Consider the following 13338-nt stretch of genomic DNA (forward strand, 5'->3'; position numbering starts at 1 on the left):
CGCTCGCCAGGCTGGTGCTTGTGCAGCTGAGCTATGTCTCCACCCCTACTGTTCAACATCTGTTAGCTTTAAGCTGAGAGCATTCCTCTAAGCATGACACATCTATTTCCCTCCTGAAATGACAATAAGAAATAATTAGCAATTTTGAGGTACAGGGTCTCAGGATAAATTCTGAGGGGATTTGACTGACCTTATCAGATCCAAAAGCTACAACTCTTGTACATAGGTCTTGCTTTATCTTGGTCTTAAACATCCAGCAGAAAAGTATAAAAACAAAATATAAGAAGTAAAACCACGCTGTTATGTTGAGCTGTAGGGGACTCAGGTCAGCAATTTCTGACATTGCCCGACAAGCGGAAGACTCAATACTATTATGGACTACTGGACTATTTTGTAATATTTTGCGAGTTCACACCCCTATAATATTTAAATGACAGAACTAAACAAAAAAAGGGGATACAGTTGAATGACCATTTTGTGTCTGTGTATTCAAAATGGTTAGGATAGATAGACAGTTACATTCTCTTAATGGATACAGGGATTTGTTCTAACGGTGTTTGTAAATAGAATATCATGTCCACATCTTGTACAACAAATAACCACTAGGAAGAGAGTATGAAATGTGTTAGTTATTGAAACTGTCCTACCAGTTTGATTTCAAACTGTCTCATTGCTATTTGTTTCTCAATAAAATTATGCAAAAAATAAAATCTAAGAAAAAAGTTTGGAACATTGGTAAGAAATGAATTATAATAGGTTGAAAGGCTAAGAATTACGTAGGCATAATAATTATTAATATATAGTAATATGTAAGTAAAATATGCTGAGAAAAAAGCAAAAAGAGAGTAATGCAACTTTGTATTTATATTTATGTGCTGAAAAGCCGCGGTGTTATCAAGGCTACAGTACAAATATTGTGACAGCTGCGATTTTATGTCTGAGCAATATGATCCTTTAAAGTATTAAAATTAGACTTTTCTTATGAAGATGATACAAAATATATAAATTGCTTATGTATAAACATTTTTATTTTCTAAAAGTTGTATCATTTTTCTTTCTCATTTTAGCAGGAATCCAAATTCTCGCCTGGGTTCCGAAACTCTTGTTCCTGGGGGCTGCATCAGTCTGGGCAAGTGCTTTCTTTTCAGTCATGGACAGAGCTCAGTGTGTAGGCCTAGAGCAGAGCCCCCTTCCACAGCAGCCTGACAATCTGGGCATATGTGGGGACAGAACATGACAGTAGGAGAGCAGATATGTCATTCTTTCCTCCTAGGAATAGAAACATCTTACAGCCTTGAACTATTCTTGAAATCTCATAATGCCCGATATCTGGCCAGTTTCTCATTCTCCACTATACTCAGATGCCTTCTGATTACACTGGGCTGTCTCCTTCAGGATCCTTTCTGGAAGGATTTGTTGGACTCCCTCATGATTCCCCTCCAAGCTTCTGGTGAGCTCTAAATGCACACTTCCCATCCACCACTCAGAATATCCCTCCGCATACAAACCACATGTTAGTGCATATAATGAGATTTATGTCCTGAAACAAAATCATTCTCATGATTTTTAATAAGTGACATTTAATTAATCCTCTCACAGGGTTTAAATTTAGAGCAGAATTCTCTAAACCAAATACTCAAAAATAGTTCTGAATTGTCACTCAAATTAACTCACTAATAAGAACCGGAGTCAAATTTGAGCATTAAGCACATTGATAAAAACACATACATATACAACGTATTTGTTTGTAGCAGGGTATCACTACACAGATCAGAATCATAGTGGTCCTCCTATTTTCAACCTCCCCATTGCTGGGATTACAGACCTGGGCAACTAAACTGGGATTACGGCTGACTCAGCCCACCCTGAATGTGGTGCTGTCACAGCATGTGGTTTGAGCCCAGGTCCATGTGCTTGAATAAACTTGTCTAAGCAGGTGCTTTAGTCTGCTGAGCTTTGTTGCTGGCCCCATACATATTTTTATATAAATAGCACATACCCAGAAATAGATAATGAGCTTCTTGGGTAGGAAAATAAAACCCATCATTTGCCTGTTTCTTGTTCCTATTTGGAATGCATTGCATAATATTAACATCTGTATTATATTGAAAATATATTGTGGGCCAGTCAGATAGCTCAGAGGTTTACAGTTCTTGATTAGGCAGATGCAAGGACTAGAGTTTGAGCCTCAGCATGTTGTGCTGCCCCCCCACCATTCCCCCAGGGGCATGCTGAGACAGAGACTGAGACTGGGGGTTGTGGTGTGAGCCTATAACCCTGGTGCTTGTGAGGCTGAAAACCTGAGGATCACTTTGTGTCTGATCTGTGTAATGAGGCCATCTAGACCCTGTACGAAATACGTAAAAAAGAATATAGTTGTGCTGCTCATTGCTCTTATATTTAAAAAAGTACTTAGTACCTAGCGGATATATTTGTGCACTCGCTTAATTTCAATTTTCATAAGAGTTTGTTCTTCAATATGAATAATTTAATATTCAGTGAATTTCTACTCAAATTTTATTAGAGACAGGTAATTGACAGACAGTTGATAGATGCTACTTTTCTATAATTTTTCCCATTAATGCATCTATATCTTTAGTTGTTTTTTCTGTAAATAGCATGCTTCTGTTAAATTCTGAAAATCTCACCGCTTTTACAGATTTCAGAGGGCTAGTGTAATATTTCCAATTGATATAAAAATTATATCTTTTATTTTTTTCAGTAATGGAAACTTTGATAGTTTTTAAAATATTACCTTTATGAAATACATCGTTTTTCCTTTTCTCACTTTCCTAGAATTTTAGGGATTATAAAAATGTCTAAGTTTTGTGGAGGCTCTTACTATAGTATACATATTTCTCTCAGAACTGTCACTTACCAATATTACATTGGAAATCTTTGTGTTATTCTCCATCTTATTTACTCTTCTCTCATTGCTGAGACAAATACTTGACACTCAAAATGAGGGAAGGAAAGGTTTATTTAGCTGACATTTACTGGAAGTTTCAAAGTTCAAAACAGCCTGAATTACATGGACTTATTTGCTCAGGAAGGAGGGTCAGCCTCTGTCTTCTACCAATATCTCCGCTCTGCACAAGGCAGTTTCAATCACAGATACAGCCACCCCACGCTACAGGGTCTGGAGGAGAGGCTGGGGTGCTGCCGTGTCCAGCATGATGGGCTCCACACCTCTAAGAGAGGCCAAAGGCCTTCAGAGCCACAGTGCATGCTGCTAGTTTATGGGTTCATGCCTCACCCTTGACCCCGCCCTGGCCCTCTGGCTCCGCCCCTTGACCCTACCCTGGCCCTCTGGCCCCACCCCTTGACCCCACCCTGGTCCTCTGGCTCTGCCCTTGGCCCCACCCCTCCTTGGCCCCGCCCATCTGGCCCCGCCCCTTGACCCCACCCTGGACCTCTGGCCCCGCCCCTTGGCCCACCCTGGACCTCTGGCCCCACCCCTCAAATCACTGGCTGCTCCTTGAGCTGTGTCTGCCCTATGACTTACATGAGGCTTTGGGGGAACAACTAGACACAAACTATAACACTCTCTTTTACTTAGTTTTTGATTGTTGTTCACACAAGAAATTTCTTTTTATAGGGGAATAATCTTATGCCTAATGAGCAAACAATGCCTGCTTTTCAATTTTTTTTCTGCTAACTTGATGACTATTGTAAAGTGTAGAAGCTCCAGAACAACGCTGCATAATTCTGAAGTTAACAAAGAAATCTTGTTGTGGCCACTTTTTCAATGAAAATGGTCTTGATACACAGCTTCTGCAAGAAGCTTCATTCCAAACCATTCAAAGGAGATGGCATTTTTCAAAATTCGGGTCAGTTTTCTTTACAGAAATATCTCAGAAGTGGAGCAATTGTCTGTGCCATGAATCCCAGTAAGGAGGCCGAACTTGTATCCCTGCCCCTCATCCATCTGCTCTGTGCACGCTGTATTCTTTTTTTTTTTTTTAAAGGCTTAAAATGTACTTTAATAAGTTGATGCTGTATTACTGCTCCATTTCTCAGAAAAACTCCAAATTTAAGGTATCAGGAATAAATCAAACATGGTACACCAATAAAAAATGCACAGCATAACTACCTAAGATAGGCAAGGCTAAGAGCTACTGTTGGACCTTCAGCATACAGCAACCCTATTCCCAAGATTGTACTAGGCCTATCAAGAAAAGCTGTGAACAGCAACATCATAAACACAAAAAATGTCATTTCTGGGATATCCTTTCCCAAGGAAAACATGGAGGCAAGTTAACACAAGATTTTTTTTTAAAGATATACTAAAATGAAAATCTCTAAAGAGAAGATGTCTTTAGTACATGAAAGGGTAATATATGGGATATAACAGAACCGTACATATGCTGTCTGGGCCTGAGGACATTTGCCTGAATTCTCACCTGGGAGCAAATGGAGCAATGGGGCTAAGGTCACTGGGAGACGTTTGGTTTTTTTGTGGCATATGTGGCAGTGTCTCTGGGCGTGAGGGGTGTAGAAAGCAAATAAAACACGATGGACAAAAAAACCCGGAATGCTCAAAATCAATGGGACTCTAAGGAATCATCCTGTCATGGTTCCCTAAGCCTTCAACAATTCATTATATTTGAAATTTCAGGAATGCGTCACACAGAACCGATTAAACAAACCACACAGAATTTGTTAAGTATCACCCCTCCCTTGCCCTCTGCCCTCAGCATACTCCCTTAGAGTAGTACAGGTAGGGAAGACCTAACTACTGGGAAGAATTCCTAACACTTTTTTAAGGTAGAATTCTGGCTAGTCCAAAAGGATTTCTTCTTTTAAGCTTTTCAGGAAACTAGACACTGCAACTTTATTAGTATCGGCGACGTTTCTTTGGAGCAAATTCAGCTCCAGGAGCTGCACGGTTGAAAGCCAGAGGGGTTCCACCAATTGCCCCAATTCCTTCCATCGTAGTGGCCTGGCCGAAGCGTTCACTTGTTGGTGGCGTCAATCCCAAGATTCCGTCGGGCATCATAGTGGCAGGTCCTGGAGGAGCTGGGGTACCAGCTGGCACAGGAGCAGGGGGCATGGCGCCTCTGTTGTTTATGCCCATAGTACCTCCCATAGCCATCTGGCCCATCCGTATCTCTTGCTCTCGTGCATCAGGGAAGGTTCCCTTGAATCCTTTCTGCTGTCGCTGCATCATCTCTTCTTGTTGTCGCCGCATTTCTTCTTCATGGCGCCTACGCTCCTCTTCCTGCCTGAGCTCCAGTTGCTTTCGTTTTTGGACCTCTTGGTTATGCAGTTCTTCCATTCTTCGAAGTTCTTCTTGGCGTCTCATCAAATCCTGCCTCATCAGCATGACCTGGTGCTCGTGGCGAGCAGCCTCCATCTCCATCTCCAGCTTCTCACGGCCTTCCTTGATGTTGCGGTCCACCTGATCCTGCTGCTGCTTCTCCATCTCAATAAGTGCCTTCCAACGCATGGCGTATTCATACTCAAACGAGCCAGGCTGTGCAAATCGAGGTGGCTGCTCTCGCTCCTTGTGAAATTGCTGGTTCTTTATAACAAGCTTTTCTGGAAGTCCTTCTTCGTCATCTAACTGGTCCATAGGCTCCACAGTCACAGGCCGAGGAAATGTGGTTAGTAGGAAAGACCCTTCACTGCATCTGTCCAGAGCTTTCCGTGCAGCTGGCTTCCCTGAGAACTCAAAAATGCCTTTTCCTGAGGGTTTTCCTCGATCATCCACAATGACTACAGCCCTTTCCACCTGGCCAAACACAGAAAATGTTTCTTCCAGTAGTTCGTTGGACACGTACTGAGGAAGGTTTCGGACTGTAAGGGATGCACTATGGCAGGCAAAGCGCATGTGCAGTCGCCTTCCACGGAGAGGCATATTATCCAGCTCCACTTTGGCAGTCTCTGCAAGGGTTCGTGTTTCCAAGTGGATAAAGCCAAAGCCTTTATCCTTATGAATGAAAAGTTCTCCTGCTTTCCCATATTTCTCAAATAGTTTCCTCATTTCCTCCTCAGGGATATCAGGGGGAAGATTGCCCATAAAAAGGCGGCTACATTGGGTAAATGTCTTCTCTCCTGGTTTCCTAAAATTCTTCAGGTCAATAGTCAAACCTTCATTTTGGCTACTGGCTTGCTGCCCATTTGCAGGTATTGGTGGCAGCGGCTGCTGCTGCTGTTGCTGCTGCTGCTGCTGCTGGTGATGATGCTGATGGTGCTTCAGCATCACCAGCAGCTGAAGTATGGTTCTGCTTCTCCAAGTTAAAGGTCTTATTGCTCTGCATTTTTATACCCTCAACTTGATTGAAGACAGCAAAGTGCCTCCAGTCCTAACTTCGACTTTGCCAATATCAACAGTCATCTCCGCAGAGTAACGGTGACGCTACCCAGGCTCCACCGTCCTGAGAAAAGAGCGCGCCCGTTCTATTCTTTATTTTTGTTTGGTTTTGGTTTTTGTTCTTGGGGTTTGAATGCAAGACCTTGTGTTTGCCAGGCAAGTGCTGAAAGCACTGAGCTATCAGCTCAGCCCCTCTGCTGTATTCATAGCGAAATCTAAGTTTTTATCTGAAAAATTTCAGTTTGATTTTTGATTTTATCTTTTGTTATCAAATAAAATTACATGTATATTTAGACATTAGGTGTTATGTGCTACAATATATTTGTATTACCATATAGTTAAATTAAGAGGATTAATGTATCCTACACCACAGTCTTTCCTCTCATGAATGAGAACAGAGAGCAATTTTGCTTGAGATGTACTTAAGTAATAATATTAAAGAAATATATATTTTTTTTGCTAAAAAAGCAATTAAACAGAAATGGATGCAAGGAAGACTGAATATTCTGTATTCCTCAATAAATACATCTTTTCTACTTGCAAACAGTGATGGTATATAAAAATATCACAATTGCAAAGACCTATATTGTGCGATGCCATACAGAATATTCTTGTAATCATTTACAGTAAGGTCAGGCTAACTGTACAACAAATATAGTAATGAAGGAACTCTGCTGAGAATCTTGGAAATCCACCAATTTCCTTCATGGGAAATTCAGTCCCATTACTCATCTACTTCCTAGTATGTTATTAAAAGTCAGCGTTCCAACATCATCACATACATACTCAGTTTTAATTATACATGTGTGTGGAAAGAACACAAACGTCCACACATAAAAGGTATTAAACTAGACTGGAAGGTAAGACTGAGCCTTTCCCTATGGACCTCTGCTCTCTATGCAGGCTTACAACCAACAACTACCAGAACTACCTGGCCTTCACTTTTGCCATAGAAGAGATCAACGGGAATCCTCATCTTCTGCCCAACATTACTCTGGGCTATGAGTTCCACAATTTCATTTACAGTCATTGGAGGATACTAGAGAATTCCTTCATTTTGCTCACAGGACAACATGAGATTCCTAATTACACGTGTAGAAGAGAAAGCAAATGTGCAGTAGTACTGACAGAAATGCCATGGAGGACCTCAGCTCAGATTGGACCATTGCTGGAGCTCTACAGATTTCCACAGGTGAATGTTGTTCAGACAGGATTGATGGAACAACATGAGGGAGGTTCACTTAGCTGGAAACTAGAGGGTTAAAAATGAGCAAGGATGAGGCTCTTTGAAAGTGTGTAGTGTACTGGAGTCCATACACAGAGGCTTAGTGGCTTTCACACAATTTATTTTCTTTTGTTATCATAGAGGAAGGAAATGAGGAAAGAAGTATGTTTCCAGGGTCTAAATACACTCATTCACTTTGTGAAAATCTCCTGAGGGAAATGTGTAGAGGGATGGGAAGAATGTGCATTTCCTACAATGTGGAGATGTCTCTCAGCACACTTGGGACTGCTATTGCGCTTTCCATCCACACTTCAGTGCATCACCCAGATTTCCTTCCTTTTAGGTTACCTTCAGCTCATTTGATCCTACGCTGATGGACACTGGCCAGCATCCTTCTCTCCATCAAATGGCCCCAAAAGACACATTTCTGGCCCTTGCCATGGTGTCCTTGATGCTCCACTTCCACTGGACCTGGGTGGGCCTGCTCATCACAGAAGGCCAGAAGGGTCTTCAGTTTCTCTCAGATGTAAGAGCTGAGATGGACAGGAACAGAATCTGTGTGGCCTTTGTGAAAATGGTGTCAACTGTGGCTGTGTCTTTTGTCTCAGCAGTAAAAAATCATGAAATCCTGACCACAGATACATCATCTGCCAATGTGGTGGTCATTTACTATGACACTTATACTTCAGATGAGGTGAATTACAATATCGTTCAGAGCTTAGTGACATGGAAAATCTGGGTGACAAATTCCCAATGGCATGCTGACCTGTCTGGGAGAGATTTCATACTGGATTCATTCCATGGGCTCCTTGTTTTTTCACACCATCATGAAGAGATTGCAGGATTCAAAACTTTTGTCCAGGAAGCTACCCCTTTCAAATACCCAGAAGACACTTACCTTGTTATGTACTGGTACAAGAATTTTGATTGCTCATTTTCTGAGTCAGACTGTGCCTTGAAGAACTGTACCCCTAATGCCTCTATAGCTCGGTTGCCTCCAAATCGTTTTGACCCAGACATCAGTGATCAGAGTTATAATATATACAGTGCTGCATATGCTGTAGCCCATGCTTTCCATGAAATGCTTGTTGAAGAACTACAAAGACAACCTTTGAGAAATACACAAGTGATGACTTTTCACCCCTGGCAGGTAATGTCTTTTCTTGGATGGCAGGCAGTGTCATCAAGGTGCCTCTCTTAAGTTATTCTATGTGCTTCACCCTAGATATAAGAACTATTTCTTGAAAATACTGACTTTGAGTGTTACACTTCTTTTTAAGGAAGAGATTGTTGAGGTGATTTTAAATGACCCTCAATCTCATATCCACTGGCAAGGAGAAGGAAACAGGAGGCCAGCTCCTTGCTTCTGCCTATTAGAGGTCAACCACTTACCCACATTAACTTGTTCCATGATTTTTTTAAGTGACCCTTGAGAAACATGTAGTCACTTGCAAAACTAAATGGCATTAAATCTGATAGTGCATAGAATTCAATTTCATCTAATTCTGCAAACTCTTCAGATATTTATGAACTACTTTATTGGTGAATGCCATGGGAACAGTCAGATGGAAAAGGGAAGTTGGGGGTTTGAAAAGCTTTGCACTCACTGCTGATATTTTCACCTAACCCAGCTGTACACCTACCTTGTGTAAATGGGCTTACACAGAATATGCTTTTGTTTTCCTGAAACTGACTGATATTTGTAGACCAATGTGTCATTTTATCATTAAACATTTATAGATTGCAATTTAACAGATATGTGTGTTAAAACTGTTTTTCAGAAAAAGAATTAAATACACTTAGGAACTTTCCCCCACCCATATATTCTGTCTTTATCCTGGAGCCCGGTTTACATGGCATGATGTGTCTCTTTTAGTTGCATCCATTTCTGAAGATTGTCCAATTTAATAATCCTACTGGAGACAAGGTGAACTTGGATTACAGAAGAAAAATGGATTCAGATTTTGACATTCTCAATTTTTGGAATTTTCCAGATGGCCTGAGACTTAAGGTTAAACTGGGAACATTTTCTTCACATGCTCCCCATGGCCAAAAATTGATTTTGTCTGAGAATAATATAGACTGGGCCATTGGAGTCACAGAAGTACGTTGTTCCCAAGCATGACGCACTTACTTGACCACAAGTAAGCAATAAGCTCTCATAGGGTTCATGACCCCAGTTTTGATACTTCAATGGTCACATGTGGAAATTTGATACTTCAATGGTCACATGTGGAAATTGAGTAAGATTTCAATTTGAAAGAAAATTGTATATTAGTTTTGTGACGAATGGTAAAGAAATGCACTTACTTAATTGTGTTTTTGTAAATGTATGTTTCATATTGTAAAATAAATTTTTCATGCAATGACATAATTTTCCTTATACATGTATACAAATTAAGTTTGTCTCTTTAGCTCTGAAGAAGTTAATAAATATCTAAGAAGTTACCATTACATATTTTTTCTTAGACTCCCCGCTCAGTCTGCAGTGACAGTTGCAATCCTGGATTTAGAAAAAGTCCTCAGGAGGGAAAGGCTGCCTGCTGTTTTGATTGCACCCCTTGTGCAGACAACGAGATCGCCAATGACACAGGTAGGGGCGGGTCCTGGGGACACACTCTTGTTCTATGATTTAGTCACTTCATTCATCCAGGAAATGGTAACAGTGCTGTAGAGGACACTAAAGGTCAAAACTCTTCCTTCAGTGGTCAAATTAGTTGTTACATTGAGAGCTATTGCCTGTTGGAATACATATTTTCCCTTTTGAAATGCACTCTAATTTTTTTATGCCATTCTTGTTTTCTGCATTGCTAAGAATTGAACCAAAGTGTGATCCATAAATGATCTATTTCCTGCCATCTTATTTTCTGCTTTTTTAAACAGAATATCATCAATTTTCCCAAGAATGCCTCAAAAAATCAATCGACATGTCTCAGCCCTTTATGTCTCTATGATAACAGTTATGCACCACCACATCTGATTTCACTGATTTGTTTTTTAGTCCCATTAAAAGCATTATTTCCTCAAGGTTTCCCTTTCTTCTGCCCCACAACTTCCAAGTTCCATCTCCATCATGAAGTTTAACAGGCAGTAAGATTAATAAAAATTTTTTACAATGTTTAGAATTACAGCAAGATTACAGTCAAGACAAAGTCACGCACACTTCATTTTCCAGGGGCTGATGCTTTTCATCACACTGAGCAGGTGCTCAGATAGACTGAATTGATTTACTGCTGATAGGAGCATGTTTTTGATTTACAACCTGCTTACAGGTTGCACAATCCTAGTATTTAATTCCTGTTCTTGTAGAATGCATAGAAGAAAATGCCGATGGCATGAAATAGCATCTTTTCCACAGAGCTGCAACGCTAATATGCATAGTGAATAAGGAATTTAACAAGTAATAATATCTACATTTTATTAGGGCATTAATGGCATTTTATAGAAGTGATAGCATTGGTATTAAATCAGAATAAAAAGAGGATATAAATCCTTTTAGGACTCTTATAAATAGCCAAAATGGCACATTTCCCACTCATGGAACATTCAAGTATTGTAAAGAAAAATACCATGTTATTAAAACACAGAAAAATGAGGGAGAGGACTGAAACAAATTCCATAGAATTTACAGAAGTCTAGTGTTGAAGATTGTTGTATACCGTAAGTATCAATTTAGAAAAACAACATTTTATAAATTAGGACATGGTGGAGCCATCTCCTTACTGAATATTTTCTATTTTGCTTTGAAACCTGATGTAAGTTTTGATTTCAAAACATAATTAGTGTGATTTCAAATGTTCTCTGAAATACATATGTATTCTCCATAAAGCATGGGAATACGGCCTTTTAAAACATTGTGTGTGTTCACATAGCGAACAGTGCAGCTCATGCTATCATGCATATATGACTTTGGTTGTATAATTCTCAACCATATGTTGTGTATAGAATCAATCAAAGTGCAAATTTATGACTGCATGCAATTGAAACTCTTGTGTGTTGAAGCTAACACTAACTTGTGTTAGTGGCACAAGTATGAATTCTGTGTTACATATACTTTTGTGCTGTTTTCTATTTATACAAAAAATGTGAAATTCTACATTTGCAGTGTTTACAAAACGTGGTAATAAATGTAGAGGAAGTAAAACACAAGAAAAATGAAAGCTGATACAGTACAAAAGGAATTGTTAAGAAATCGAGACAGAAAAATAAACACAATGAAATGAGATTCTGGTAAAAAAAAATCTGATGACTGAGTACCATTAATCAAGATGAAAGAAATATTCAAAGCTAGTATAAGGTCAGGAGAAATTTGTCCACTAGTATAGTTATGCAGAAAAACTTCATATGAAAGCATAAGGAATTTCACATTAATCTAAGCCTAGAAATCCACAAAATCACAGGAAAATTTAGCAAAATAGGCTTAACAAAAATTAAAAATCTCCATAGTATTACTGTCTCTACACCACCATCTCTATTAACAGATGGGAGCCCATAGTGTAATATTTCACTCTAAATTTTTGTTGATTAATATTAGCAGTGAAATTTATAAGCATTCAAAAATCTTTTGCTATTAAATTCTTTCCTAGGAAACAAAAGGTGGAAAATCAATTCACTTAACGCAGGAATTAATACTATTACAGGTAGCTAAAAATGTACTTAGGAGAAACAAAGTACACTTTGCACTTTTCTTTGCAAACTAAATTCACATTTTCTATTTCTGATTCAGATATGTGTTTCTGGGTCAGTATACCATGAGCAAGCTATATTATAGCCTATAATTAAATCCAGTCAATCCTGGAAAGGAAAAAGAAGGCTAAAAATGAAGACAACAAAATAACATTGCACAACTCTGTGATTTACAAAGAAACAATAAGGAGATATCTTTCATCACATAAGAAGTAACACAATAGCTTTGAACTGCTTTTTTTTTTTTTTTTTTTTTTTTTTTTTTTTTTTTTTTTCCATAACCAGGGATTGAACTCAGGCTCTTGAGCTTGTCAGGGAAGCGCTTATTCCACTGAGCCATCTCCCTGGTCCCCTGAACTGCCCTTTAAATATTGTATTTATTATATCTTATAGCACACTGCACTATTTTTGAATGCAAGAATAAGATATATCTGTAGCACACTTCTGGAAGACATGACACTCTACAGCATGCTCAATGCAATGAAAGAAAAAAAAACCCACAAAAATATATTAGAGAGGGAGAAACATGAATGATAGCATTTTGAATAATTTAAGGTTTTAAGCATAAAATCCATGTTAATGAATAAATTGATACTTTACTTTCCTGGTTATACAATACAAGATTGTTACAAGCAAGCAAAATCTCATTTTCATACCGGGGTCATAGGGCACTCCTAGATACAACTTCAAAATTTGATTTTTACCACATTTCACAATCATTAAGTATGTAGTGATATATCCTGCAATGGTTTTGAAAGGCACAAGAATTACATTCTTAAAATACCCATTTGACAATAAAAATTAAGTAAGTGGTTGCATAAAGCACATTGATAGGTGGAGAGTCTTAAAAATATAATTACTTGACATTCAGTATGATTTTGTATATGTATTTTCCTAGGAATTAGCAAATTATGTTGATTTTTCATTATCTGGAGAATCATAAATATTTTTTGGATCCAATGAGTGAAGCAAAAAATGTTTCACTTCACTAAAGTAGATCCTTTATTACTTGGTAAAGACAGAATGATTTTTTCCCATAATTTTATTGAGAAACAAATAGCAATGAGACAGTTTCAAACCAAATCGGTAGTAGAGCTTCAACAACCAACAC

At 38.9% G+C, this 13338-nt stretch overlaps 1 protein-coding gene and 1 pseudogene across 2 annotated transcripts in view; one reads left to right on the forward strand and one right to left on the reverse strand.

Moving 5' to 3' along the window:
* Positions 1-4830: 4830 nt before the first annotated feature.
* On the reverse strand, positions 4831-6001 carry LOC101585440 (annotated as a pseudogene). The gene has a single exon (XR_192903.3). The product of XR_192903.3 is annotated as a non-POU domain-containing octamer-binding protein pseudogene (transcript).
* Positions 6002-6221: 220 nt separating this feature from the next.
* The window catches only part of LOC101588214 (vomeronasal type-2 receptor 116-like), an 8746-nt gene continuing 1629 nt past the window's right edge, over positions 6222-13338 (forward strand). The window contains exons 1-6 of the mRNA XM_012512915.1: positions 6222-6349; positions 7220-7508; positions 7885-8691; positions 9418-9645; positions 10011-10134; positions 10743-10745. Of these exons, the coding sequence (XP_012368369.1) occupies positions 6222-6349; positions 7220-7508; positions 7885-8691; positions 9418-9645; positions 10011-10134; positions 10743-10745 (1579 nt within the window). The remainder of the gene's footprint in view (positions 6350-7219; positions 7509-7884; positions 8692-9417; positions 9646-10010; positions 10135-10742; positions 10746-13338) is intronic.

The sequence above is a fragment of the Octodon degus genome, unplaced genomic scaffold (genome assembly GCF_000260255.1).
Source record: "Octodon degus isolate 3935 unplaced genomic scaffold, OctDeg1.0 scaffold00290, whole genome shotgun sequence".
Classification (NCBI taxonomy): Eukaryota; Metazoa; Chordata; class Mammalia; order Rodentia; family Octodontidae; genus Octodon; species Octodon degus.